The 26158-nt window shown below is 46.0% G+C and overlaps 1 protein-coding gene across 2 annotated transcripts in view; it reads right to left on the bottom strand.

The window, feature by feature from the left end:
* tsnare1 (T-SNARE Domain Containing 1) overlaps positions 1-26158 on the bottom strand; it is an 875956-nt gene that overhangs the window by 5120 nt on the left and 844678 nt on the right. For both annotated transcript variants that reach the window (XM_078540971.1, XM_078540972.1), the window contains exon 11: positions 5352-5469. In XM_078540971.1, coding sequence (XP_078397097.1) covers positions 5374-5469 — 96 coding nt within the window. In that variant the 3' untranslated portion in view covers positions 5352-5373. The remainder of the gene's footprint in view (positions 1-5351; positions 5470-26158) is intronic.

Below are 26158 nucleotides of genomic sequence, written 5' to 3'. Positions count from 1 at the left end.
CTATCATCCCATTGACCTGGTGAGTGCCGCATCATTAATTATGCCTTCACGGGGAACATGCTGGATCGCTGGTGGGCAGGCTTGGATTTTCCTGCCACTCTGTGACCTCAGCGCTCCCTCTCTTCGGCCGCCATATTTAAAGCAAATCAGAATGCAGCCCACTTCATATCTTCAGACCTGGACTGCTCCAGGTGACAGATGGCATTGAAAGTAAAGAAGGCCACAGCCCCTAAATTTAGTGGCGCCTCTCTGGGGCACCTGCTGGACGTTTTGGAGACCCGATATGAAGTCCTCTTCCCCCTCTCTGGGCGAAGACCAGCAAGCAAGGTCACCAATCCATCGTGGGAGGCAGTGGCAGTGCTGGTCAGTGCCAATGCCTTGCAAAAGTGGACAAACAGTGCCGAAAGAGGATGAATAATCTCCTCCATTCCACCAGGGTAAGTCACTCTTCTCATCACTCTCAACTCACACACATCCACACTGATCTCACTCACTACCAGTTCAAGGGACATCACCATTCACTCTCTCATACGCACTTTCATCTGCCCTGGAGATCGTGCCTTCATCATGGCCATGGCATCACTCACCACCCACACATGCCGGGCATTCTTACCATCTGGCCTGGCTAGCGTCCTGCTTACACTCTCTCCATCTGTATTAATGCAGGACAAGTTGGCACACAACAAAAGGGGGTGGTCATAGACTGGAGGAGGAATGCCTGACATCAAGGTCCTCACAGACTTTGAAAGTAGAGTTATCCAGCCGGTGACGATCTGAACTGTGCAGACAGTGAGGTAGGCAGTGCTCAACCAAATGTGGGTCCAGCAGTACAACATCCATCAGATAGCTATGCTTTGAGTCAATTCCCCTGTTCCACAGTCCCCTGCCATACATTAATTATCTCTCCTTGTTTTCGCAGGCACATCTGGAAAGTAGCTATGGGGTCCATGACCCAAGTCCTCGACTCAAGCCCTGAAGACACCTTGGAAGGAGAATCTGTTGACACCCTAAGTGAAGACCCACAGTGCTCACCCATGCCCTCCATCAGCGCAAGACACACACCTCAGTGGGACCTAGTTTTCGAGTTATCTCGGGATCACAATCTCTTCAGTACATCGCACTGTCTGATCCATAGCAGGCAGTGACAGGGACTGCCCAGGTTTCTGGCAATCGGAGGATTGCTGAAGACCAGAAATCTGCTGAGTCCAAGTCAGATGAGGAGCCTTTGAACCCGGTCATACCTCAGTAGCTGGAGTTGCAAAGGCAAGCTTGGGAACATCAGGAAGGGATTTCCGTTGCGCTCCTCAGGTTGCAAGGCATTATGGAAGAGTCTTTCCGCCTTCAGTCTGAGGTGTTAGCGCCAGCATGTCAATGCACAAAGATCAACATTGGTCGGATGGCGGCTGCCATGGAGACTTTGGCCCAGGACATCAGTCCTGCATTGCTGTGCAGACTCAACTCCATCGGTGATGCCATAGTTGGCCTCCAACAGCGTAAATGCAAGAGGGATGCCTGATCTCACTCCAGCTTCCCCTTCTGCTAAGGAGTCAGCCAGGGGCCCTCAGCATCCATATGGAGGATGATCAGCAGGTGTACACCTCAAGGCCATCCATCTTGGTGACCCCAGGAGTGACTGGCCCATCCGAATCTCCTTTTCCTGTGACCCCAGCAGCTGCAGCTCCACAGCCTGAGGAGGGTGCCACTGCCACACAGCAGGACCCCGAAGGTAGGTCAGGGCCCTCCTGGTTTTGGCCCTCCAGAGGACTCCCGCCAAGGTCATCACAGACAAGACATTGCAGTCAGCAGGCTGCTTCCGCCTCCACTGTGGGTGTCAGGAGAGCACCAAGATGTAGCAGCAAAGTTAGGAAGGTTAAGAAAATGTTGTTTCACTACATTGGCACAGGCGTTAATCACTAGCACAGAATGTTAGCTATTGTAAATAAACTCCTAATAGTGTCACCATGTCTATGGCTACTTGTTAAGATAAGCAATGTTCGTGTCAGTCTAAAGTGAAAGCGTGGTTCCTGCCCAAGATAAAGGCAGGTATTTCAGTCCAGGGCCTCCTCCCTATGCTTTGTGCAACCTTCCCAGCACACTGACGGTGGGCCATCACAGCCACTGGACACGTCAGCCATGCCTGCACCTCGACTGGGCTTATCATTGCTGCTGGAATGTCCTGGGCTGGCAGTGCAGGGTTCTGTCATTCTCTCTGTGTGCTTCCAGTATCTTTGAGATGCAGCTGCCCCCCCAACTCATCAGCACCTGTGTCTAGTGACAGTCTGGTCCTGAAGGATTCAAGATGGATGCCACAGGATCAGGAGAAGTTAAAGTTTCCCTGCTGCACCTCCATGACATGACCTTGATCAGAGAGCGCAAGTGAGCTGCCATCAGCCAGACAGGGGTCAGACATTCACATAAGTTATGTGAGGATCGATGGAGTGTCCTCACTGCTTGTCATCATCATCCTCCTGGAATGTAGGGGCTATGGGCATCCATTGCGTCTCCATGAAAGGAGTTTTATCGCAGAGGGTATGTGTGCTGTCATCAGCCAGACAGCAGTCAAATGCTCACAGATGCAGTGTGAGGATCTATGGAGTATCCTCACTGCATGTTGTCATCATCCTCCACAAATCTAACGGCTATGAGAGTCCCCGAGTGCACCTGCCTTGTATGGAAAGCACGATAACCTCATCCCTGTCATTCTTGCCTTCGAGGACCTCATCACCCTCATCTCCATCAACGTCCTCCTCATTGGAGGAGATGTTCAGCTCCTCCATCTCCTCCTCAGGCAGCCCCTCCTCCCTGTTCCCCACCCGCAGCACCAGGTTATGTACCGCACAGCAGGCAATGACGATTCATGACGCCCTCTGTGGATTATAACACAGGGCTCCACCAGACCGGACCAGGCACCGGAACCTCATTTTCAGCATCCCGATTGTTTCCTCCACCAAAGCAAGAGTTGCAGCACGAGCTTCGTTGTACCTTCCCTCTGCTGCGCTCCGAGGCCGCCGCATGGGTGTCATCAGCCACGTCCTCTGTGGGTAGCACTTGTCCCCGAGGAGCCAACCCTACAGTCTCTGTGGACCCTGGAAGATGTCAGGGATCTGAGGCCTGAGAATGTGGGAGTTCTGGATATTCCCTGGGAATCATGCACAGACCTGTAGGATGCATTTGCTGTGGTTGCAGACCAGCTGAACTCTCAGCGAGTGGAACCCCTTGCGGTTTGCATATTTGATGCCACAGAGATCGAATCGCCATGTGAGTGCAGTCGATGGCACCCTGCGCCTGTGGAAAACCAGAGATCTGCACAAATCCCAACGCTCTTGCTTCCTGGCTTTCCTGATCCCAGTCAAAATGCACAAAGTTGCACGCCTTCGCGAAGATGCTGTCCGTAACTTCCTGGATGCACCTCTGTGTGGAGGTTTTCTAGAGCCGCAAAGGTCACTTGTGGAGCCCTGAAAGGAGCCACTGGTGTTAAAATTGAGCGCCACGGTCACTTTCATGGCTATTGGCAGTGGATGCCTTCCACGTCCCCGTGGCGCCAAATCCTGCAGCAGGTGTCATATGTGACCGACCAGTTCCCTGGACGTCCTCAGCGACACTGGTGCTCAGTTATCTGCAGGAATGACAAGCGCTGGGTTTGGCTGGGCACCGACCCGTAATGGCTCGCTGTGTCTCTTCAGTGGCGCGCGCAGGAGCCCCAGCCACCCCTTCTTCTTGAGGGTGCTATTCCTCCCTCTGCCCAGCCAGGCACCTACATTGCTCTCCTCTCCTTCGTACAAACCGGGATGCTGATATTGTAAGGGGCTGCGAGCGCCTCTGCCAGTGACTGCTCCATGGCCAACTTTAGCAAGGAGATTGTCCAACTTGTCCAGTCGTCTAATTGTTTAGCAGCTCCCTAAAATGCTCATTAATTTGCAATCTGCAACCAAGGGGTGAGAAACTCAGGAGCTTTTGATGCCATGTTCATGCCTCCGTGTTGCTTGAGGGGGCAGATAAGTTAGAGGCCCGACCCCAAACATGACAATGTGGCTTTGTCTGAACCGTCTCAGCTGCGGAAGAATGCTCACTTTATACACGGTTTCCCTAATGCTTGACCGCTTCCCTACCAACAACCCCCATCCCCCGCCCCGGCATGTCCTTCTTCACTACTAACAGTCTTGCTACCAACGCCCCACCCCCGTCACCCCTCACCCCAACCACAGTGCAGCCCTTGCCCTGGCACCATACTGTCAGCCAGGAAAAAGTGACTTCCCTGTGACCTCGCCTGACTACACAGCAACTCTTCCTTGAAGTCGAATGGGTAACTCTCGTGAGCGTTGTGTAACGTTAGCGTGCATTCACCTCCGAGTTCCCCTCGAAGTTCAGCTCACCAGGTGCACGCCTTTTAAATGCTGTCGTGGATCACATCGTTCTGAAGTCACACCAACGTGGGGGGTAAATTTGACATGGGGGGGCGCTTGGGGGATGATTCTAGCAGGCAGGCAAGATGATCAGGTGCAAATGCATTGAAATTACATTCCCGAAGTTGAACGGCATGAAAGGCAGACCGCCATTGGCGGCAATGACTAACTGATTTCACGACAACGTGAAGCCGATTTTTGGCCTTCCCGCCATATTGTCCCCCTCCCGCCATGGTGCCTGCCGCCAATGGGGGCCAAAAATTCTGGCCCACGGATGCTGTGTCGATTTATACTTTCAAGACTGGGATGGATATGTTTCTGTTGGGTATCAAGGGGCATGGATCAAATAGAATTCAAGTATATCGGCCATGAATACTAGAACACACTCAAAAGGATTGAATGATTTACTCCATTTCGATCTACATATGTCCTAATCAGACCATTGCTCCAGATTTTGTACTTTATGAATCTAACTGCAGTTTTTGGCTGCAGCCTGAGGCCCAAAGCATACAAGACTCATTCCAGGATTAGCAGATGACTGGACATCGGTCAGCGCATCTGAGGACAAATCTCCTGCATGAGGGGGGTCATGAACAATTATTTTGCCAATTCCACTCACAAAATACCACCAAAAATTGACATGTTAAGTAACTTGTCATGCTTGCAGTCTGATTTTACACATAGGGCACCAAAGAAAAATGGAAAGGTCTACTCCATAATTTGTTTAAGCACCACATTTGAATAGCGCAGCTTTGCTGCCATGATATTCCCCTTATACACAAGAACTCCAGATCTAAAATCCCAAGTCCCAAAGGCTCACTGAACTCATTATCAAAATTAAATATAGCTTCAAGCATGAACTATAAGGGCAAGCGCCAATCTTAGCTCATATCTTGAAGTAACTTTACAATTGAGTAAGTTATTAACTTAAATAAACAGAGCCCTTACCTGTAGTTGTATTGTACCAAGTTCAGTGCTTCACTGAAACCACAATAATGATGACGATGACGGACAAAATAATCACGCCAGCCAGAATGAAGCAGCATTTCATCTTTCGAGCTCTTCTCTGAAAGAAATTTTAAAATTGTCAGCCAATCCTAGAAAATTCACGTGAAATCATTAGGATCTTATAACAAAGACTGCAGCTTTTAGAAGAGCTTTACCCCCTTTAAATTTGGAGTTCAAACCTTCAGTTAAATGTTCTGAAAAGAAAACCTATTTTAATGGAGATATTCCAGGTGTAGTATTGAATCATTGTGGAGCTCACTTTGCATTTTGCGCTCTGTTCTGCAGTTTTTGTTTTGTATTTACTGAACCTTCAGCCTCTAGATTTACACACTCGTTCATAATATATTTTTGTGGATATGAATAAAATTTGAGAATCTCTAGATCACCTCACTTATCTTCGCCAACATATAAATTATGATGACTCTCCTTAAAGGTCATGAATACTGAGCTCAAACATAAACAGCAGACAGTGCTTAAAATAAAGAAACAAATTATGACCTGTCTATGCCTTTCTAGTGAACTTCATTCTCCAATATGGTTAGATCCCATGATTTTATTCCTGTTTGTATTTGCAATCACAACAATACTGGAATCTGACTTTTGGACCTCAATGTAGCCTTCTCTTGCCTTTGAGCATGGCCAATACGTGCCTGTTAAGATGTTGCAGGCACAAATATGGCATGATGAGGGTGACTAGTAAGTTGCTGCAATGTTAACATTTTTTTCAGATGCTAGGAATTTAGTTGCAATCTCACTCCCGTAGACACTGAACATAGTTTCAGTAACAAATGTTATTCCTACAAAGTCGGATTGTCATTAAGCATCCCAGAAGAGTAGGGAAAATTAATTTGCATTTTAATTTCTTGCGACCTTAAACTTCTGCATTCAGCTTCCACCTGTCAAAATCTCAATTTGTGGAAAATAATAAATCTCTTCATTGCTTCAGCATAAATTCCAAGCAAGAGCTCAAACCCATGTTCATCTCTTGTGTCATGACCAACTAATCATTAAACCGTGTTAGGGTAGGGCTGGCAGCATCTCTTTGGGTTCAAGGTAGTTCCAACTTAACAGGCCATATATCCAGGAGAGTTGCAAGCGGTGGCCAGCAATAACCATGGGCATGACATGGAGCCAGAATAATTATTCCTTCACCTCCTGGTTCCACATACAAGTAATTTTTTTTTTGGAAAACTTATCTTTTTGGCGAATCCTTGCAGTGGCTTTTCTAAAGACCACTGGCTGCATTTAAGCCTGTTATTCGAATGTCGGCTGCATTCAAGCCAAACCAATTTGTTAAAGAAGACATTTAAACATGCATTAGGCCCCTCAATTACACATGCAAAGGGCCTAACAGCTATTTCTGGCTTGGGCTCTGGACACTTCTTTTGATGCCTGTTCCACTATGGTGGACAGCACATATCTGGCATGAAGGCTTCCCACCATATTGGATGATTTGGCATCCACATTATGCCTTTCAAATGGATACAGTATCAAATTGCTAGACCAACAAATAATAAGACTTCATTACAAAATTACAATATTAAATGACAAACCAACATGATGACAACTTGACGAGAGACTTACCAAAACTTAATGAAAATAACATTTAAGTAGCATTTCTTTCAGCTGTATTCAATATCAGTATGTTCTTAAAGGCCAAAGTGAAAACTGCTTAATTCAGGAACATTGGAGCAGGAGGAGGCCATTCAGTCCATTGAGCCTGTTCCACCATTCAGTATGATCATGGCTGATCATCCGCTTCAATGCCTTTTCCCCCCACACTATCCCATATTCCTTTATATCATTGGTATTTGGAAATCTGTCAGTCTGGGCTTTAAACATACTCAATGGTTGAGCTTCCACAGCCCTTTGGGGTAGAGAATTCCAAAGATTCGGAACACACTGAGTAAAAAACAATTCTCCTCATCTCTTTCCTAAATGGCTTCCCCCTTGTTTTGAAATTGTGTTCCTTGGTTGTAGACTCCCCAACCAGGGGAAACATCTTACCTGCATCTACTCTGTCCATTCCTTTAAGTATCTTGTAGGTTTCTGTGGTGATTGTTGCTTTAAGGCCAGTCTTACTGAATAAGGGTCACGTGGTCAGAACAGCCAGTCAACACTGAACGCAGGGAATCTCATAAGAGGTGGACTTTACCTGGTCTGGGGGAAAGTATTGTAGCCTTGTCAGAAGCAGGCAGGTAATCCAGCAGCTCTGTCAATAAAGTTCACTGTTCAACTAAAGAAGCTTCTCGGTAGCACATTTCTACACCTGGCGACCAGGAAAAATGATCCTGGTACCACCTCTTGCTGTACAAGGAGGAAAGAAAGAAAAAAATATATACTCACCAGGGTGCCTCTCTTCGGGAGGATCAACCCATTTGACTCCTCCACAGAGGACTGGAGTCAGTACATTGAGCGCTTTGTGTTTTATTTCCAGGTCAACGAAACAGGGGAGGAGGTACAGTGCAAAGCAATTCTCTTGAGTGTCTGTGGGAGTCAAACCTACAACCTTATTCACAGTCTCACAGCCCCAAACGAGCCCGACTCCAAATCGTTCAGTGAGCTCGTGGATTTATTGAAGCGCCATTTTTAGCACAAACCATTGGTCATTATGCAAAGATTCAAATTTAATACAAGAGTGAGGGCCCCAGGCGAATCGATCATGACTTATATTTCTAACTTGAAGAAATTGTCAGAGCATTGTGCTTTTGGAGCGACTGTGAACTACATGCTACGGGATCAATTAGTTTGTGGCGTGCGCAACGACGCCATTCAGTGTCGATGGCTTGCAGAAGGCGATATAACTTTTACTTGAGCAATGGAGGTGGCGCAGACCATGGAAGACACTGAAAAAGATTCGCAGGAGCTATAGAGCTTGAAAAATGGCACCGTTTAGCAGTTAGGGCGGGAACCTGCAGCCAAAACCGCAGAAGCAGCCGCGAAGCGGGATTGATTCCCAATCACCCAGAAATGAAAGGGAAATACCGGAGGCAATCAGACAGCGATCCTGAAGCTGAAATGTTACCGGTGTAGGGGTAACCACACTCCTGAAACATGTAGATTTGAGGAGGCCAAGTGCTATTACTGTCGCAAAAGTGGATATTTGATAAAGCATGACATTTGATAAAGGTAAACATGTGGACCACCTGAGGAGCAGGGAGACACTTCCACAGTCAGAGCTGCCACCAAGGAATGTTATTGAACCCAAATGCACCGATGTACCCGATCGACCTATTACAGACGTAACTGATGTCTCCGTTGAATCAAATAGTAATGAACTGCCTGTGCCAAAGAGGTACCCGTTATCGCATTTCCTGTTAGTGTTAATCTTGTAGGAGAGCCTCAGGCTATAGAGTTACGCCAGCCTATCCAAAAAAGAAAACCCCCTCAATGACTTGATTTGTAATTGCTGGGCCTATATATGTAATTGCATAATCTGAATTCATGACAAAGTGCAAGTGTGATTATTTCTAAGACTTTTGATAGTGTTTTCTATTCACCTGTATTAAATAATTTGTGTAAGGAATGTGAAATGAGGAATTAAAGGGGTAGGGATGTGGTGATTGGTGCTTCAAGGCCAGCCTTACTGAGTAAGGGTCACGTGGTGAGAACAGCCAATCAACACCGAGTGCGGGGAATCTCATAAGCGGGTGGAGTTTTCATGGCCTGGGCGAGTGTGTTGTAGCCTTGCGAGAAGCAGGCAGCTAATCCAACAGCTCTGTGAATAAAGTTTGTTGTTCAACTAAAGAAGCCTCTCGGAAGTAGATCTCTGCAGTTTCAATGAGATCACCTCTCATTCTTCAAAACTCTAGAGAATACAGACCCAGTTTCCCCAATCACTCTTCATAGGACAGCTCCATCATCCTGGGAACAAGTCTGGTAATTCAGGTTAGTTAAGTTTCTCTAGTAATCAGTTTGATTGTGTCTGCAGAACATTGGCTAGATTTTCTGTTTGGAACCAGCACCAAATGCAGATCCTGGCCTCCCACCATGTTGGGAATAGTCACCCAACAATGATTTTTGCAAGATTGGCCAGTTAATGGCCAGAGGCCTCACTCGCCATCCTTAGCAGGCTCTTGAAGCTACAGTGCCAATAGGAAGCCTTCCAGCAATGAAACATCAGCAACCCCACCAGCTGCGATAGGATGTACCAATTCCTCTGTAGAGAGAAAGAGAGTGTCACAAGATGGTGGTCCGCTCTGAAGACCATGCATTAAAACTTCAATTGAAAAAGGTTACAGCTACTTGGTTGTGACCATGGAGGAGCAACCTCTCTGCTGGATGGCCACATGCTGGGTGTGGGAGAGATGGGATGAAGCCTTCGACTGCAGGGAAGCGGCTTCATTTAACTGGCAATGTTTTGACTGCAGTGTGAAGCTTTAATAGGCCCCTGAACTAGCCAAACTGGCTACCCGCCCCTTGTGAGCGGGTAGCTGTCTCGTCCCCACCCAGTTTGTTTTTCAGAATATCTCCAGTTTGGAACCATGTTGGCAACTAAGCAGGCTGGTGGCAGGACTTTCTGGGCCTACCCGTCTCCTGTCCCGCCCTATCGGACCTCAAATATCCTGCCCATGAATATTTCAATTAAATAAAATGCAATAAATCAAATGTCACATAAGTGCACTAAAGTGCATTAATTGCCCCAATAAGAGGTTTTGGATTCTAGTAACATTGAGGCTGAATTAAGATTTAACTAATTAAGATTAAGAATTTAAGAATCTTAAGTCCTATATGTCTTATAGCTAAGCTTCAAATACTATATTCTATCCAGCATCAAGATCAATTATTTCCACCTTCAAACATCACCCGTGTCCGACTCTGTTGTATCTGGACAACTGATGATACTCTTATTCATACGTGGTGATTCTAGGCTCAACTTCTTAAACAAATTCTCACTGCCCTACCAATCTCAATCCTCAAGTCATTCCTTCCCGAAATCTCCCATGCTTCATGCTGCCAAGGTGAGGGAGATATGTCTCAATCCCAGCCGTGAGTTAAAATCGGGGCTACAGTGTCCAGCCTGGGCTGCATTACCTGATGAAACCAAAAAGCCCCTGAGATAAACTGGTTTCTTTTAAATTTACCATGAAGTTGATGTGATGGGCAGGCTGTGGATGTAAAATAGTAACACTGGGCAGAATTTTGAGTTCGGCGGGCGGGTGGGCGTGATCAGCCTGCCCGGGATTGGTCAGGAAACGGGCCGCCACTCATGATCGGGCCCCTGACCGCGATTTCATGCTGGCGGGCCAATTAAGATCCGCCCACCATGAAACGCGTCTCCCCACTGGTTGGGGAGGGCCGAGCGGGGGCAACCTGGCGGCCGGTTTAAAAAGGCCGCGGGCAGCCCCTGGAAGGCTGCCATAGAAGAACATCTGGTCTGCGTTAGAAAACTCAAGTGATGGAGTCGAGTGAGGCCGGAGATGTCAGGCGGGAGGGCAGGTCGGGTGGCCACTCCGCACCCCCACCCCTCCTTGCTTTTTTGCATGAGTGCCTCGCAGTCCTCCTGCCAGGAGTAACAACCTGGTCCCCAGGGATGGGAGGAGGAGGCCACCGCACCTCACAAAGAGGGCACGGGAGGAGGTTGCAGCGCTGGTTAGCAGCCATGACGTGGTGTGGCGCACATGGGTGCAGTGCCAGAAGAGTTTGAATGACCTGCTGCACTTAGGAAGGGTGAGTGCCGTGTTGGCATGGATCAGTGCACAGAACTGTTAAGGTGTGTGTCCCCGTGGACCTCAGTAGTGCTAGAGTCTGAGTGCCAACTGCCAATGACGCTGGAGCTGGCCAAGGGGGTGAGCCCTGGCTGCTTGGACTGAGTGCCTTGTGGCTCAAGGGCCATGACTCGAATGTGCCCTTGAGGTGTTCCTCACGTGGTGTTGGCCAGGCTGCAATGGCGCTGCAGGTAGAGCGTGGACTAATCAGTGCTCCTCTGTCCTTTCAGGAGAAGACAAGCCACAAACAAACAGAGAGGTCACATACAGGTGGAGGCCCGTGCAACCTGCTGCTGCTGACCAGGTTTAAGCAGGACACAGAATCACAGGATTGTTACGGTGTAGAAGAAGGCCATTCGGCCCATCGTGTCTGCACTGGCTCTCTGAGAATTTTGACTTTGTGTCAATCTCCCGCCTTTTCCCCGTAACCCTGCACATTGTTTCTATTTAATCATCCAATGCCCTCTTGAATGCCTCAATTGAACCTGCCTCCACCACATTTCCAGGCAGTGCACTCTAAACCCTAACTACTCGCTGTGTGAAAAAGTCTTTTTATCACCTCGTATTTGCTCCTTTTGCAAAACATTTTTAAACTGTGCCCTCTGGTTCTCAATACGATCTCCTTGAGCTCAAGAGCCAGCATGCTTCACGTGCAACTGGGTGTGGAGAGGCGGGGGTTGCCAGACAAAGGTAAGAGTGCAGTGCACAGAGGTGGGAGTTTTGGATTGTGCAACCGTTCTAGTGTAGTCTCTTCATTGATAGAAGCCTCAACCCTGGAGTCCACATTGATCATTGGAAGACAAGGGCACCATGATGCAGATCTCCATGGTCTCACCAGGGTGCCTGGCATGCACAGTGACAGTGTGATGACTTTAAGTAATGACATATCCTTGTTCTCCCTTTTAGATTTGCCAGCACGCGCTCGCTCTCTGGAACTTGAATGGCCACTCTTGATGCCGGAGGACTACAGGGCTTCATTTGCAGCTGCGTCACACCCGCTATCTGAACTAGGCACCAGTGCAGGTACCAGCACCTCAGTGGCCATTAATTCGGCAGCTAGTATCTCAGTGCACATTGGTGAGGGCACTTTACACTCGCTTGAGGTGAAGGCGGAGGCAGAGAGTGCCCAGGGTGCTGGCAGTTGGAGGACTCTTGGGGACCAGGGTGATGCTCAGTCGAAGGCAGATGATGAGTCTCTGGAGTTGTCCATTCTTTGGCAGATGCTGGATGTCCAGCGGGATGTGGGGGAGGATCTGGCAAAGATCCATGAGGGTCTGCGTGCCATGGTCTCCGTTGTGGAGGACTCCATGTGGAACATTGCACCGTGTTGACCTTTATGGCTGAGCACACTGCCTCCTCCATTTTTGAGGAGGTGACTAGTTGTGTAGATGAGGGTAGTGCAGTTGACGTAGTCTATGTGGACTTCAGTAAGGCTTTTGACAAGGTCCCGCATGGAAGAATGGTCAAAAAGGTAAGAGCCGATGGGATCCAGGGCAATTTGGCAAATTGGATCCAAAATTGGCTTAATGACAGGAGGCAGAGGGTGATGGTCAAAGATTGTTTTTTGCAAATTGGAAGCCTGTGATGAGTGGTGTACCACAGGGATCGGTGCTGGGGTCCTTGCTGTTTGTAGCATACGTTAATGATTTAGAAATGAGTATAGGGGGTATGTTTGCAGATGACATGAAAATTGTGGTTATTTTTTGTGGTTATAGGTAATTGTGCCTATTTCGATCCCTTCCCCCCACCCCACCCCCACTAAGACTATCTGTACCTTGCTCATTCTGCTTTCTACCCTTAACGTCACCTATTATCACATTCCTTAGATAATATCACCACCTTCAACACCTCTTTGTCCTTTTGTCTATGACATCTTTTGGTTATCTCCACCTATCACTGGCCGTCTATCCAGCTCTACTTGTCCCACCCCCCCTTAAACCAGCTTATATTTCACCTCTTTTCTATTCTTCCTTAGTTCTGTTGAAGAGTCATACGGACTCGAAATGTTAACTGTGTTCCTCTCCGCAGATGCTGTCAGACCTGCTGAGTTTTTCCAGGTATTTTTGTTTTTGTTTTGGATTTCCAGCATCCGCAGTTTTTTGCTTTTATGAAAATTATGGTGTTGTAAATAGTGAGGAAGAAAGCCTTAGATTACAGGATGATATAGATGGGCTGGTAAGATGGGCAGAGCACTGGCAAATGGAATTTAATCCTGCAAAATGTGAGATAATACATTTTGGGAGGACTAAGATGACAAGGGGATAAACAATGAACGGTAGGACCCTAGGAAGGACAAAAGATCAGAGAGACCTTGGTGTACATGTCTATAGATCCCTGACGGCAGCAGCCCAGGTAGATAAGGTCATTAAGAAGGTATACGGTAAGGTAGCCAAGGCACAGAATATAAGAGCAGGGAGGTTATGTTCGAGCTGTATAAAATGCTAGTTAGGCCGCAGCTGGAGTAATGTGTGCAGTTATGGTCGCCACATTATAGGAAGGATGTGATTGCACTGGAGAGGGTGTAGGGAAGATTCACCAGGATGTTGCCTGGGCTGGGGCGTTTCAGTTATGAAGAGAGACTACATAGGCTAAGGTTGTTTTCCTTAGAGTAGAGAAGGCTGAGTGGCGACCTGATAGAGGTATACAAAATTATGAGGGGCATAGAATGAGTAGATAGGAAGAAACTTTTACCCTTAGCGGAGGTGTCAATAACCAGGGGGCATAGATTTAAGCTAAAGGGCAGGAGGTTTAGAGGGGATTTGAGGAAATGTTTTTTCACCCAGAGGGTGGTTGGAATCTGGAACACACTGCCTGAGGGGGTGGTAGAGTAAGAAACCCTCACAACATTTAAGAAGTATTTAGATGAGCACATGAGATGCCATAGCATACAGGGCTATGGACCCAGTACTGGAAAATGGGGTTATAATAGGTAGGTGCTTGATGGCTGGCATGGACACAATGGGCCGAAGGGCCTGTTTCTGTGTTGTTTAACTCTATGACTCTATGAGAGAGTGGCGACCCTCATGGAGAGGCAGCTCCAGGGACAGAGTCAGGGGTTCCTGGGGTTGCGCTCGGACCTGCAAGCCCTCACACAGGCAATGATGTCAGATGGTCAGTGCCAGTGTGGGAGATGGATGAGACACCCTGTATCCCAGCCATGTGCCCGTCCATCAATGGTGAGCAGGGGGGTCCAGAGTGACCTCACATTGGCGCACGAGCAGCTTGTCGTCTCTGCGGGCTCCTCTCAGGGCACTTTGGATGACAGCAGCAGCTCCTCCACCCCTCCACCAGTGATCATCGCACCTGATGAGGCTGCGATGACTGGGGAGATCCCAGCCGTGGCACTGACTACCCCTCCCAAGGTGGGGCCAGCACAGGCTCCACTAGCCAGAGGATGACCACCAAGGTCATCAAGGCCAACAAGACAGCAGGGTCAGCAGGTAATATAGAACTTAAAATAGTACAAATCTTAATTCAGCCTCAATGTTACTAGAATCCAAAACCTCTTATTGGGGCAATTAATGCACTTTGTGCACTTAAGTGACATTTGATTTATTGCATTTTATTTAATTGAAATATTCATGCAGGTAAGATGTTTCCTCTGGTTGGGGAGTCTCGAACCAGGGAACACAATTTCAAAATAAGGGGGAAGCTACTTAGGACCTAGATGAGAAGAAATCTATTTACTCAGAGGGTTGTGAATCTTTGGAATTCTCTACCCCAGAGGGCCATGGAAGCTCAGTCATTGAGTATGTTTAAGGTAAAGATTGATAGATTCCTGATTAAAAATAACAGAATGAGGATAGTGTGGGTAAACGGCATTGAAGTGTTCGATCAGCCATGATCGTATTGAATGGCGGAGCAGGCTCAATGAGCTCAATGGCCTCCTCCTGTTCTTATGTTCCTAAGCTGGGGTTGTTCTCCTTGGAGCAAAGAACATTGAGAGAAGATTTGACAGGCTTAGATGAGGCAGACAAGGGAAAACTGTTTCCATTAACTGATGATAAAAGGACTAAAAGACACAGATTCGAGATTTTGGGCAAGAAATGCAAAGAAGGGATGTGAGGAATAACTTTTCTTTACGTAAGTTGTAATGACTTAGAACTCGCTGCCCACGAGTGTGATGGAAGCGGAGGTGAACGATGACTTAAAAAGGAAATTGAATTGACCATTTCAGAGAAAGAAACAAGCTTGCAGGCTATAGGCAAAGAGAGGAGGAATGGGGCTGACTGGATTGCTGTATGGTGAGCTGGAATCAACTCAATGGGCTGAATGGCCTCCTTCTATGTTGTGATGACTCTATGAGTCACAAGGGGATCAAGGTAGATCCTAATCCTGCTCTCACCTAATGTTCCCAGCCACACTTTCCAGCAGGAATCATCCCTTAATTATCAGGAAAAGGAGCACTGGTGGATTTGGTTGTTCATCTCAGAGTTCTGTGGCCAAATTGAGAGGAGTGAATCTAACGTAGACAAGAACTAAGTGAACCCCTTCTGGTCATTCTTCTTGGCTGCAGGACACAATTATAGGAACTAGACAGACCTGCTAGTGGGAAAATCAGAGCTATTTACTTTGGATAGGAGGGTAAACTAATTTAATAGTCATGCCAAACAGGTTGTGACAATAAACATATTAAATGCCACTAATCTAGTCAGTTAAATATTACTATCCATAATTAAGCAGTAAGCGACCACTGGGTATTTAACAGGAAATAATAATAGCAACTCTTGAAAATGAAACAGAGCCATGCACTCTCCAGAGATTTCAATTGTTACAGGGCATTTACAGGTTTACCAACACTTGTATAATTGCTGGGACTATCAATGCAAGATTCAATGCACCATTCTGCCTCAGGGTGACGTATCATGCCTACACACATTATTAACTCTATTACTTCTCCACCTTTCCCTCATGGGGTGTGTAAGAAAGCTTGCAAGTCACACAGCCAGGTGAATTTTAGAAAAAGAAAGAGTTGGTGAGGAGATGGTGATGTAGTAGTAGTGTCACTGGACTAGCAATCCAGCGGCCCAAGCAAATGCTCTGGGTACATGGGTTTTAACCCCAGCACAGCAGCTTGTAGAATTTGAATTCAATTAATAATAAAATCTGGAATGTAAAACTTGTCTCAGTAATGGTGACCATGAAATTATCATCGTTGTCACAAAAACCCATCTGGTCCACTAATTTCATTCAGAGAAGGAAATCTGCAAAACCTTACCTGGTCTGGCCTACAAGTGACTCCAGACCCACAATAAGTGGTTGACTCTTAACTGCTCTCTGAAATGGTTAAGGGAGCTAGTCAGTTCAAGGACAATTAGGAATGGGCAACAAATGCTGATCTTACCAGTGAAGCACACAGCCCATAAAAGAGGTCAGAAAAATGGACACAAAGGAAAAAAAGAGATAGAACAAAGGAAGAGAAAGACAGGGAAAAAGGATAACAGAGAGAAAAAGCATACTTATGCCACTTGTCTGTCTCACGTGACATACTCAACTTGTAGCTTTTAGCTATGTTCATGTTCTTGATGTTTGATGATGCCTCAGGTGTATACTTGATGACTGAAAATCTCATACCTCACATTTATCCAAGGCTGACAGCTCTGTATATATTGGACTTCAAAAGATTGATTGCTACAGTCTCAGATTTGCAGCTGGCCATTACTTACACATTTTTTGTTGCCTCTTATTGATGCTGTCTGTGTGTGGTAGATAGCTCAGTTGACAGTACATTTCCCTCTAAATCGGATAATGTATTGCAACCATCCTGAACTTTTATCTTAGCATGAAAACACCTGAAGGAAGTACTGCCTGTGGAACAGGAATAAGCTGTGTCTGAATTATAGCAAAGACAGTAATTAAGTTATAGTCCAGTCTATTTTGTGACAGACCTCACCCAATCTTTGGGTGGTATTTAATGGAGGAAAGCCGGCAAAAGCCCCGCATCATCTCTTTTCAGGAAGGTTCGCTGTATTAAGTGCCTCTCAGGTACTAACATCCGCCGACTGATGAAAGCACACAGGCTGGTCGAAACCACCCGTGCTGCACCTCACTCACCACTCCATGGTGACCTGTTCAACCCACCGACTGCCCACCTTCCATCTCGGCACCCCTTAAGGAGCACCTTCCTGAGCAAGATCTACCAGCGGAGATCCTTTGGATCAAGGAATGGAAAACGCAGGAAGTAATTAACAAGTTACTAGTGACAAACTCCATCTGTTGAATGGCAGGCTTTGAATTGCCACAGCGACAGTGGTCCTTACTAAATACACTCAGGACAGGCCAGGGCCCCTGTGCAGCCAATCCCCACCACCGGGGACTCGGTATAAAACTCTTAAGCACTCGTGGAAAGACACAAACAGTGCTGCACGTTACCGAGGGGTGTGCCCTCTATGGACTAATCACCTTAAACTCAGAAAATGAGGAGGCTATCGCTTGGCTTTAAGGATTTGCATTGGCTAATTAAATAATAAAAGGCACTAACTGAGCAGTGGCGGCCCTTTCCCGGGATCAAGGGCCCTCGGGACGGAAGTCCCGTCTCCTGAGAGTTAGCAGTCAATCACAAACTGGCAGTGGTCATTGCAGGCAGCATCATCAGGGAGGCAGTGGCTGCTGCCAGTAGCACATCCAGCCGAGGCCCACGATCAGCGAGGGACCTCAAGCCACAGGTGATGGCTGGAAGGGGACCTTGCGGGGGGCGGGGGCGGGGGGGAGGTTACAGGGTGGAGGAGGCTCAAAAGCAAGGGCAGGGGGGGGGTCTGGGTGGCTCTCAGCAGGCCCCCCTTTCCGATACCTGGTCCCTCGATCAGGCACAGAGTGCCTTTTGCAATTTTGTGGTCTCTAGGGCATACTGTGAGGGACTGTATGACAAGTGAGCAGTATGAAACAGAATTCAGGGCAGCCCCACCCCCCACTGAAGCATTCGTGGACTGATTACGGCCCATTTGTGAACAGAGTCAAAGTGCGGACTTGGATAGAGGTAGGTTTAAATGGGGGTGGGGGGCCTCGCAAGCATTGGTTGCGAATGTTGATAACAAAACATCTTCCGTTCATCGAGACCCAGTTCAGTGCCTGGTAAAGCCTGACTGGGGATCAAACTGAGCAGGAAATCTTAAAGAGGATGATCCTCATATTTGAGACAGAAGTTTTTTCCTCAGCAAAGAAAGAGGCTGGGGGAGCAGGGAAGACAAAAAGTAAGTAACATGAAACCAAAGGACCACCTGAGCAGTAAGCAGTGCTAACAGGAAGGGAAAGACACTTGAGGCCTCAAGGAGGGAACTAGTACTATAATTGTAAGGGAGTTGGATATTTTGCCCAAGAGTTAAAGAGTTAAAAAAAAAGAAGGGACTGCAGGGAAAGTCCCAACTCAACTGATCCTTTGAGGATAAGGTGATGGAAACATTAGTAAAGGTGGCATATTGAGGGCTGTGCATACGCCGCCACCTGGAAAGGGGAGCCAGAAAAGATCCAGAACTCCCAATGAGGCGGCTGCGCTCAGCCTGAGTATTTGGACCTGCTTAATATGATGAATGGAGCTGACATTATGTCAATGCCTGGGTGGAAGGAAATAAAGGTTGCTACCAAGTGGATACGGGGGGGCTTGTTAGATGATGGGACACCCTGGACCCAGTGCACTCATCTTGACCGAGCAGGACCCCGTTCATATTGAAGGGGTTCTCTGGGAACAAACAGGCTACATTTTTGGGTGGACAACTTTAAAACTGATTGGAAATGCGTACTTCCTGGATGAGATCAACTCGGAGTAGGCGTGCTGAGTAGGATGCAGAATATAATATTAGACATGGGTAATAACTTCTTGTGGAGCAGTGAAGAGGAAGTAAGCGAGAGGGTGTCCCAGTGATAATGAGGTAGAAAGATGAAATGATGTATTCTGTCAGCGCACTAATGGGAGAGGATCTGGAAGATTATGGGGAAAAGTGTCGCCGGAGTTCCAGGGAGTATACTTTATCAAATTAACGAAGCATTTTCCTCCCACAAACACAATTGCGGAAGGATGATAATTCAGGAATGGAGATGGAAAGGGAGCCCATGGTAGGACCAAAGAAGCAGGATATGTACCTACAAGAAACTGAGAAGGACTTAGAGAGGGCAGGAATACCCTGGTAGACTCATAGCGACTCATGTGAATTTTCCTATCTGGCCGGTGAGGAAACCATTTAGGTCATAGAGAATGACCATTGGCTATCACACGTTGACTGCGATATTTCTGCTTGAGTGCCCATTACTGCAGCAGTGACAGACTTGATCGCAGTTATACCTAATGATGTTCAGCTTTTTCACAGTGCTGGACAATTTTCACAGATTCTGGTCTATACTGGTTTGGAGGAAGGCCAATTTAAGTTTGTATTTACCTTTAAGGTACAGCTGTACACAGGGATGTGTTTGCCTCAGGGCCTCCATAATCCCCCCTCGATTTTTCAACAATGTGTTGCCAAGTGCCTCAGTGAGTTTGGCCAGCTCAATCACCTCATCAATATGTAGATGATGTACTGTTCACAGAAACCAGGGTCCAGCACCTGGATCTTTTGCACCAACCTGACTTGGAAATATATCGCCGTTCCTTCACTGTCGCTGGGTCGAAATCCTGGAACTCCCTCCCTAACAGACAGCAGCGGTTCAAGAAGGCAGCTCACCACCACCTTCTCAAAGGCAATTAGGGATGGGTAATAAATGCTGGCCTAGTCAGCGAAGCCCACAACCCTTGTATGAATAAGAAAAGTCAATCGCGGATGCCGCGATTGTACATTTGTCATTGTTGAGTTGATCGTGTTCTGCTTTGGCCCTTTCTTGCACAACAGCATGTCGAGTAGGTTGATCACACCCTCAACGTCTGACAAGTCTGAAAAAAATATTTTCGGGAATGTGCTAAGAGCGAGACTTCGTCCACATGGTATATTCTGTGGCACTGAAGCACACCTTTGTGTGAATAACAAAAGCTGTAAGCTTTTCTCTGTTTAGTGGTATCTGAAGATAGCTCCATTGCATGCCGAGCTTTATGAAGACTGTGGAGTCATGAAATGATGCCGATAGTTCTTGGAGCATAGGAAGTAGATACTTGCCTGAAACGATAACTTTGTTAACCACCTTAAATTTGACGAGAGTCTAAGTTTGCCATTTTTGCATTGTGCCATGACTAGTTTCAATATCCAAAGGGAGGAGTTGATTCGCTCAATGATACCATCTGCTTCAAATCATTTCAGCTCCTGTGACACTTTTGCAAGGATTGCAAATGGCAACCATCTCAAATTTTGCAAAATTGGCGGAATTGAGGTGTCGATGCAAGGAACACGACAGTACCCCTTCATCTCCCCAAACATGGTAAATAAGGAAGGATGCTGTTGCATATGGTCAGTGTCATCGATCTTGTTAATGGCTGCTCTAGTGGATTCTTCAAGTTTAAAGCCAAGTTTATTGAATAGGTTTAACCTCATATGGCTTCTGCCTTTGCCTACATAGAATGTGAACTTGTCCAGGTGATTTTTTGTAGTGCACTTGGAACTGTGATCATTCTCAAAACCAGAATAATGGAGTCATCATCAGTTTGAAGACTGTCTGTCACAGGAATGAGAAAAAGATGTGAAAAATAATGATGGTAGAGTTTGTCACTCAATATAGATACTTATACGCCAAGATCAATGAGGAACGACACTGAGATGCCTGCAGTCTCTATTAAGCAATCCTTAAAACGACCTGGCGCTTTAACATCCATTGAGGTACACACATGCCATACTTCATTCTTCGGGATCGATTCTTCTATGTGTCGACCTGATGACCTGCAAACCTTTGCGAAGTGATACATTTTTAAACATGAGTTACACTTTCTCCCTCGAGCTGGACATTGTGTTGTGAACCAATGTGTATCTCCATAATTTGGGCAAATCAGGCCATGATGGGGCAAGTGTTGATGAGACTGCTGAGGTCTATTTGTCCTTATACATGAGCTGGGTGGGCAAGCTGTGTCTGTGATCCTGACTCTCAGAGTATATCTCTGTGTACCGTCTTCGAATCAAACATGGCAGATTTGACTAGTGCTGCTAAAATCATTGATTTTTCTAAGGTTAAGTTATCATCCATGAGGGTACATTCCCTAATTCATGGAATTGACATTTTTTAAAATAAAATAAATTGGTCACAAATTAGTTCATTGGTTAGTGTGCCAAATTTACATGTGGAAGCCAACTGCCATAGTACTGCCACATATTGTTTTGTGGGCTCATCATTCCCTTGGCATCTCTGGCAGAATGTATATCATCACATTTTTCTTTGGCCCAGAGTATTTTTTGAGAGCATCTCAAACCTAGATGTGTTTTCTGTGAGACTGTTGAATAATTGTTCGCCTTCTGCCTAGAGGGAATGGACGAGTATCGCCTTGCGCTGCTACCTGTGGATCATTCATACCCATTGCAAGCACATCTCAAACTCAGAAATTCACCGATTCCGATTGCAGGTGAAGATTCCCGGTGAAGGGAGCAATGGTCCTGGAACCAGGAAATTTAAACTATTTTCCTCCTTTGTCGCCAGTTATTGTATTTTGTGCCTCAAAGAGATGCAGAGATGACTCTCACCAGATTCTGTTTGTGATCAGGAGCTTTATTACAATGCTTTTAAAATGTGTGCTTTCTCATACTTATTGCCTGCTTTCATTTTCCCTGTGACCACACTCACAGGCTTGACTAACAGTACACAGCACAGTGGGCAATCAACAGACACAGTCAAACACCGAACAACTGGACACAACTTTGGGGATTCTAATGCACTTCTAATCTGCCTCCCATATTATACACTCCATAAACTGGAGATCATTCAAAACTCCGTGGCCCATGTCCTAATTTGTACCAAGTCCCATTCACCCGTCACCCCTGTGCTCACTGACCTATATTGGCCCCCAGTTAAGCAACGCCTCAATTTTAAAATTCACATCCTCATTTGCAATTCCTTCCATATGTTCCACAGCTCCCTACCTCTATAATCCCCTCCAGCCCTACAATCCTCTGAGGTATCTGCGACCATCTAATTCTGGCCTCCTGAGCATCTCCAATTTTAAAAACTTCGCCATCAGTGGCATGCCTTCAGCTGCCAAGGCATTAAGCCTTGGAATTTCCTCGCAAGCCTCCAGGCTTTACTTTTGTCCTTTGAGACACTCCTTAAAACCTACTGCTTTGACCAAGCTTTTGGTCCTCTGACCTAGCATCTCTTTATGTGGCTTGGTGTCGAATTTTGCTTCATAATGCTCCTATGTAGTACATCGGGCTGTTTTATGACATCAAGGGTGCTACATAAGTACGCGTTGTTGGTGTTAGATCAAAAGATGGCTATTTCTTTCTGTGACAATGCCTTTGTACAAAATCTTTAAATTTAAATTAATTTTGCATGCTGCTGAGCTAGATGCAGTTTCTCCTGTCCACCAGAGGTATCGTTCATTATAGATATTAATATACCTGAGTGCTAAAATGTTTACATAGTCAGCTTAACGAAACAAGGGCAAATGGTAATAGCACAAGTGTTAGCATTTTCAGTTTCTCATACTTTTTGCAGAGAGCAAAATCTGGATCATTTGTCTTTCGTTGGCAAGTGTCCATTTTAATCTCAGCTACACTGCTGCTGATGACTAAGTTTATTAAAGTGCACCTAACTCTTCACTTTGTCAATTTCATCTGAATTCTCTCAACTTAACGGAGTAAGGTGTATCATTATAGTAAAGGAGTATGCATGTCATGTCTGACATCATGAAACTCTGCAGGCAGCATATTAATTGGGAGCGGGTGGCTCACGCTCCACAGAAAGCTGTCACCGTATTGTAAGAACGTCCAAACCAATTGTGGAATGTACACCTGTAGGGCTGACCCCCACCCCCCTACCCGCAAAGTCAACGTGGAGCCAATTAATTCCATGACAGCCTGCCCTGCAGCCATATAGCAAGGGCTATATAGGCTGCCAGAGGGACTTCCACCCCTCACTGGGGAGGAAGCTCCGCCCTTGGGAGTTGCCGGTCAGTCCAATTGGCTAGCAGCTCCAGCAGGCTCAGCAGCGCCAAGAGTGCATCAGTGGATGCCGCCGGGACTGCAAGCAGGGCCAAGAAGAAGTTGCAATGGATCCAGGAGCAAGGTAAGTCCGGGGTCTTGGGCTGGGAGGGTTTGGGCAGTTTAGGGAGGTGGGGGGTGGGGGGGGGGGTTGAGAAGAGTTTGTTTTATAGAGCAGGCAGGTAGGAGAAGAAAGGAAGGTGTACTATATCAGGGGGGCTGCTCCTCAATGCACCAAAGGTACCACTCGAAGAAGGTACCCCACCTTCTTTTCCCAACTTTTCAAAAAAATTTCGAAAAAGACAGCCTGCCCACTCCCGTCGGATTGCCCACGCCAATTGTGCTATGGCATGGGCAGTGTTTAATCGGGGTCAGTTGGCTGATTAACAAGCTCAATTGACTCTTGGTTATTCATTTAAGCATGGTGGCGGGCTGCTGATTTCGGTGCCCGCTCGCCCACCCATCCACTCTCCCCCATGTATTATGGAAGTGAGCTCAGGGGTGGGCGTCAGCCGGTGGGGTTGGCACCTGCCCTATTTTACATGACACCCCCCCCAAACCCCACTCCACCAAAAACATGCCTGGGGTGTCACTTAAAATCCAGCCCTACAGGCGTATATTTCACAATAGTTTGGTTTGGACATTCTTACAATACGGTGACAGGTGTGAGGACTTGGTTCACCATTTGACCAAGGACATTCAAAAATAATTAAAACAGAACGAACATTTGTGTGGGCCGCAGATGCTTGAATATTCATTCCCTATCCATGCCTAGAAACTTAGTTCTTCTAAAACTGTAAGGTATTTATAAATTAAATAAAAATTTGAAAGTTTTAGTTCCAGTAGCTAGCTCTATCAGAGCCAGTATTTATGACAGTGGTGGTAGATTATGGTACAGACTAACTGTGCTCGTACTGAAAGGGGTGACGGGCAGTCAAAGGTGCCCACAGAACTATTAGTAAAGTGTTGAAATGTATTCTCAGGTGAAAACTTGAGGATAATCTGCCCATGAATGACCTGGTAAAAAGCAGCCAGCCTGGGTTAGAAGGGAGAGTTCTTGCCTAACCAATCTCCCTGTTGAAGTGACAACCAAAATGTTTGTTGGAAAGCCCTACAAACTGTTATAACGAGACTTCCAAAAACTATTTGATCACGTTTCACATGCAAGGCTTTTATTTAAACTCCAGTTGAGCGATCAGGCAAGAAGATGCTTAATGTTGGGAGTGTAAAAATGTCCAATTGGGTAAAAAGAATGGAAAAGCAGAACCTTTGTTAAAAGGTAAGAGTCCAGTAAAATGTTGATATGCAGACAGATTTGGAAGTCTCGTACACCAGTCACAGAAAGTCAACATACAGGTACAGCAAATAACTAAGAAAACTAAGAAATAAAATGATATGTTAGCCATTATTGCAAAGGATTGGAGCATTAAAGTAAGGAAGTCTTACGTACAAACATACGAATTAGGAGCACGAGTAGGACATTCGGCCCCATGAATCTGCCCTGCCATTCAATAAGATCATGGCTGATCTGATGTTGCCTCAGCTCCACTTTCCTTCCTACCCCCAATAATCTTTGACTCCCTTGTCAATCAAGAATCTATCTAAAGCAGCCTTAAAAATGTTCAATGATGCTGTCGCCACCGTTCTCTGGGGAAGCGAGTTCCACAGACTCACGACCCTCAGAGAAAAAAATTCTCCTTATCTCAGTTTTAAATGGATGACCCCTTATTTTTAAACTGTGTTCCTTAGTTCAAGTCTGGCCTGTGGCACTCTACTCATTACATCTTGCCAACCTGAAAATGGCCCATTTATGCCTACTCTCTGCTTCCTTTTAGTTAACCAATCTTCTATCCATGCTAATATGTTACCCCTTACATGATGAGCTCTTATTTTGTATAGTATCCTTTGATCTGGCACCTTGCCAAATGTCTTGTGGAACTCTAAGTACACCACATCCACAGGTTCCCCTTTATCCATGATGCTTGTTACTTCCTTAAAGAACTCCAATAAATTAGTCAAACACTATTTCCCCTTCACAAAGCTATGTTGACTCTGCCTGATTGCAAGGAGATTTTCTAAGTGCGTGACTATAACCTCCTTAATAATAGATTTCAGTATTTTCTCTATGACAGATGTTAAGTTAACTGGCCTGTAGTTTTCTGCTTTCTGCTTCCCTCTTATCTTAAATAGAGGAGTTACATTTGCTATTTTCCATTCTGATGGGACCTTTCCAGAACCTAGGGAATTTTGAAAAATTAAAACCAATGCATCTACTATTTCAGCAGTTACTTCTTTTAAGACAGTAGGATGATATCCATCTGGACCTCGGGACTTGTTAGTTTTTGGTTCTAATAATGTTCTCAGCAACCTTTCCCTGGTGAGTGTAATTGTTTTAATTTCCTCTCCCCCTCCCCACCCCCTTTTGTCTCTTGATGCACTTATTTCTGGAATGTTATTCCTATCCTCTACAATGAAGACAGATGCAAAATATCTGTTCAATTCATCTGCAATTTCCTTATTTTCCATTATTAGTTCCCCAGACTTACTTTGTAGAGGACTTTTACTTACTATTTTCCTTTCTAAATACTTGTAAAAACTTTTACCACCTGTTTTTATATTTCTAGCTAGTTTTCTATTTTAGCCTTTCTTTGCTGGTTTTTATGTTTAGTCCAATCTTCTAACCTGCCTCTAACCTTTGCAGAACTGTAAGCATTTTCTTTCAATTTGATACTATCTTTAACTCCTTTAGTTAGTCACGGATGGTTTATCCTTCCCTTGGAGTTTTTCTTTCTCACTGTATCTTTGCTGAGTGTTACAAAATAGCTCCTTAAATGTCTGCATCCCTACTGAATTATCCCTTAACCGAATTTCTCAGTTCACTTTCGCCAGCTCTGTCTTCATACCCTCATCATTGCCCTTATTTAAATTCAAGACACTAGCCTTACACCCACTTTTGCCTCCCTCAAACTGAATGTGTAATTCAATTACATTATGATCACCG

The sequence above is a fragment of the Cetorhinus maximus genome, chromosome 4 (assembly GCF_964194155.1).
Source record: "Cetorhinus maximus chromosome 4, sCetMax3.hap1.1, whole genome shotgun sequence".
Taxonomy (NCBI): domain Eukaryota; kingdom Metazoa; phylum Chordata; class Chondrichthyes; order Lamniformes; family Cetorhinidae; genus Cetorhinus; species Cetorhinus maximus.
Note: the sequence above shows the minus strand (reverse complement) of the source record. Positions and strands in the feature narration are given on the sequence as shown.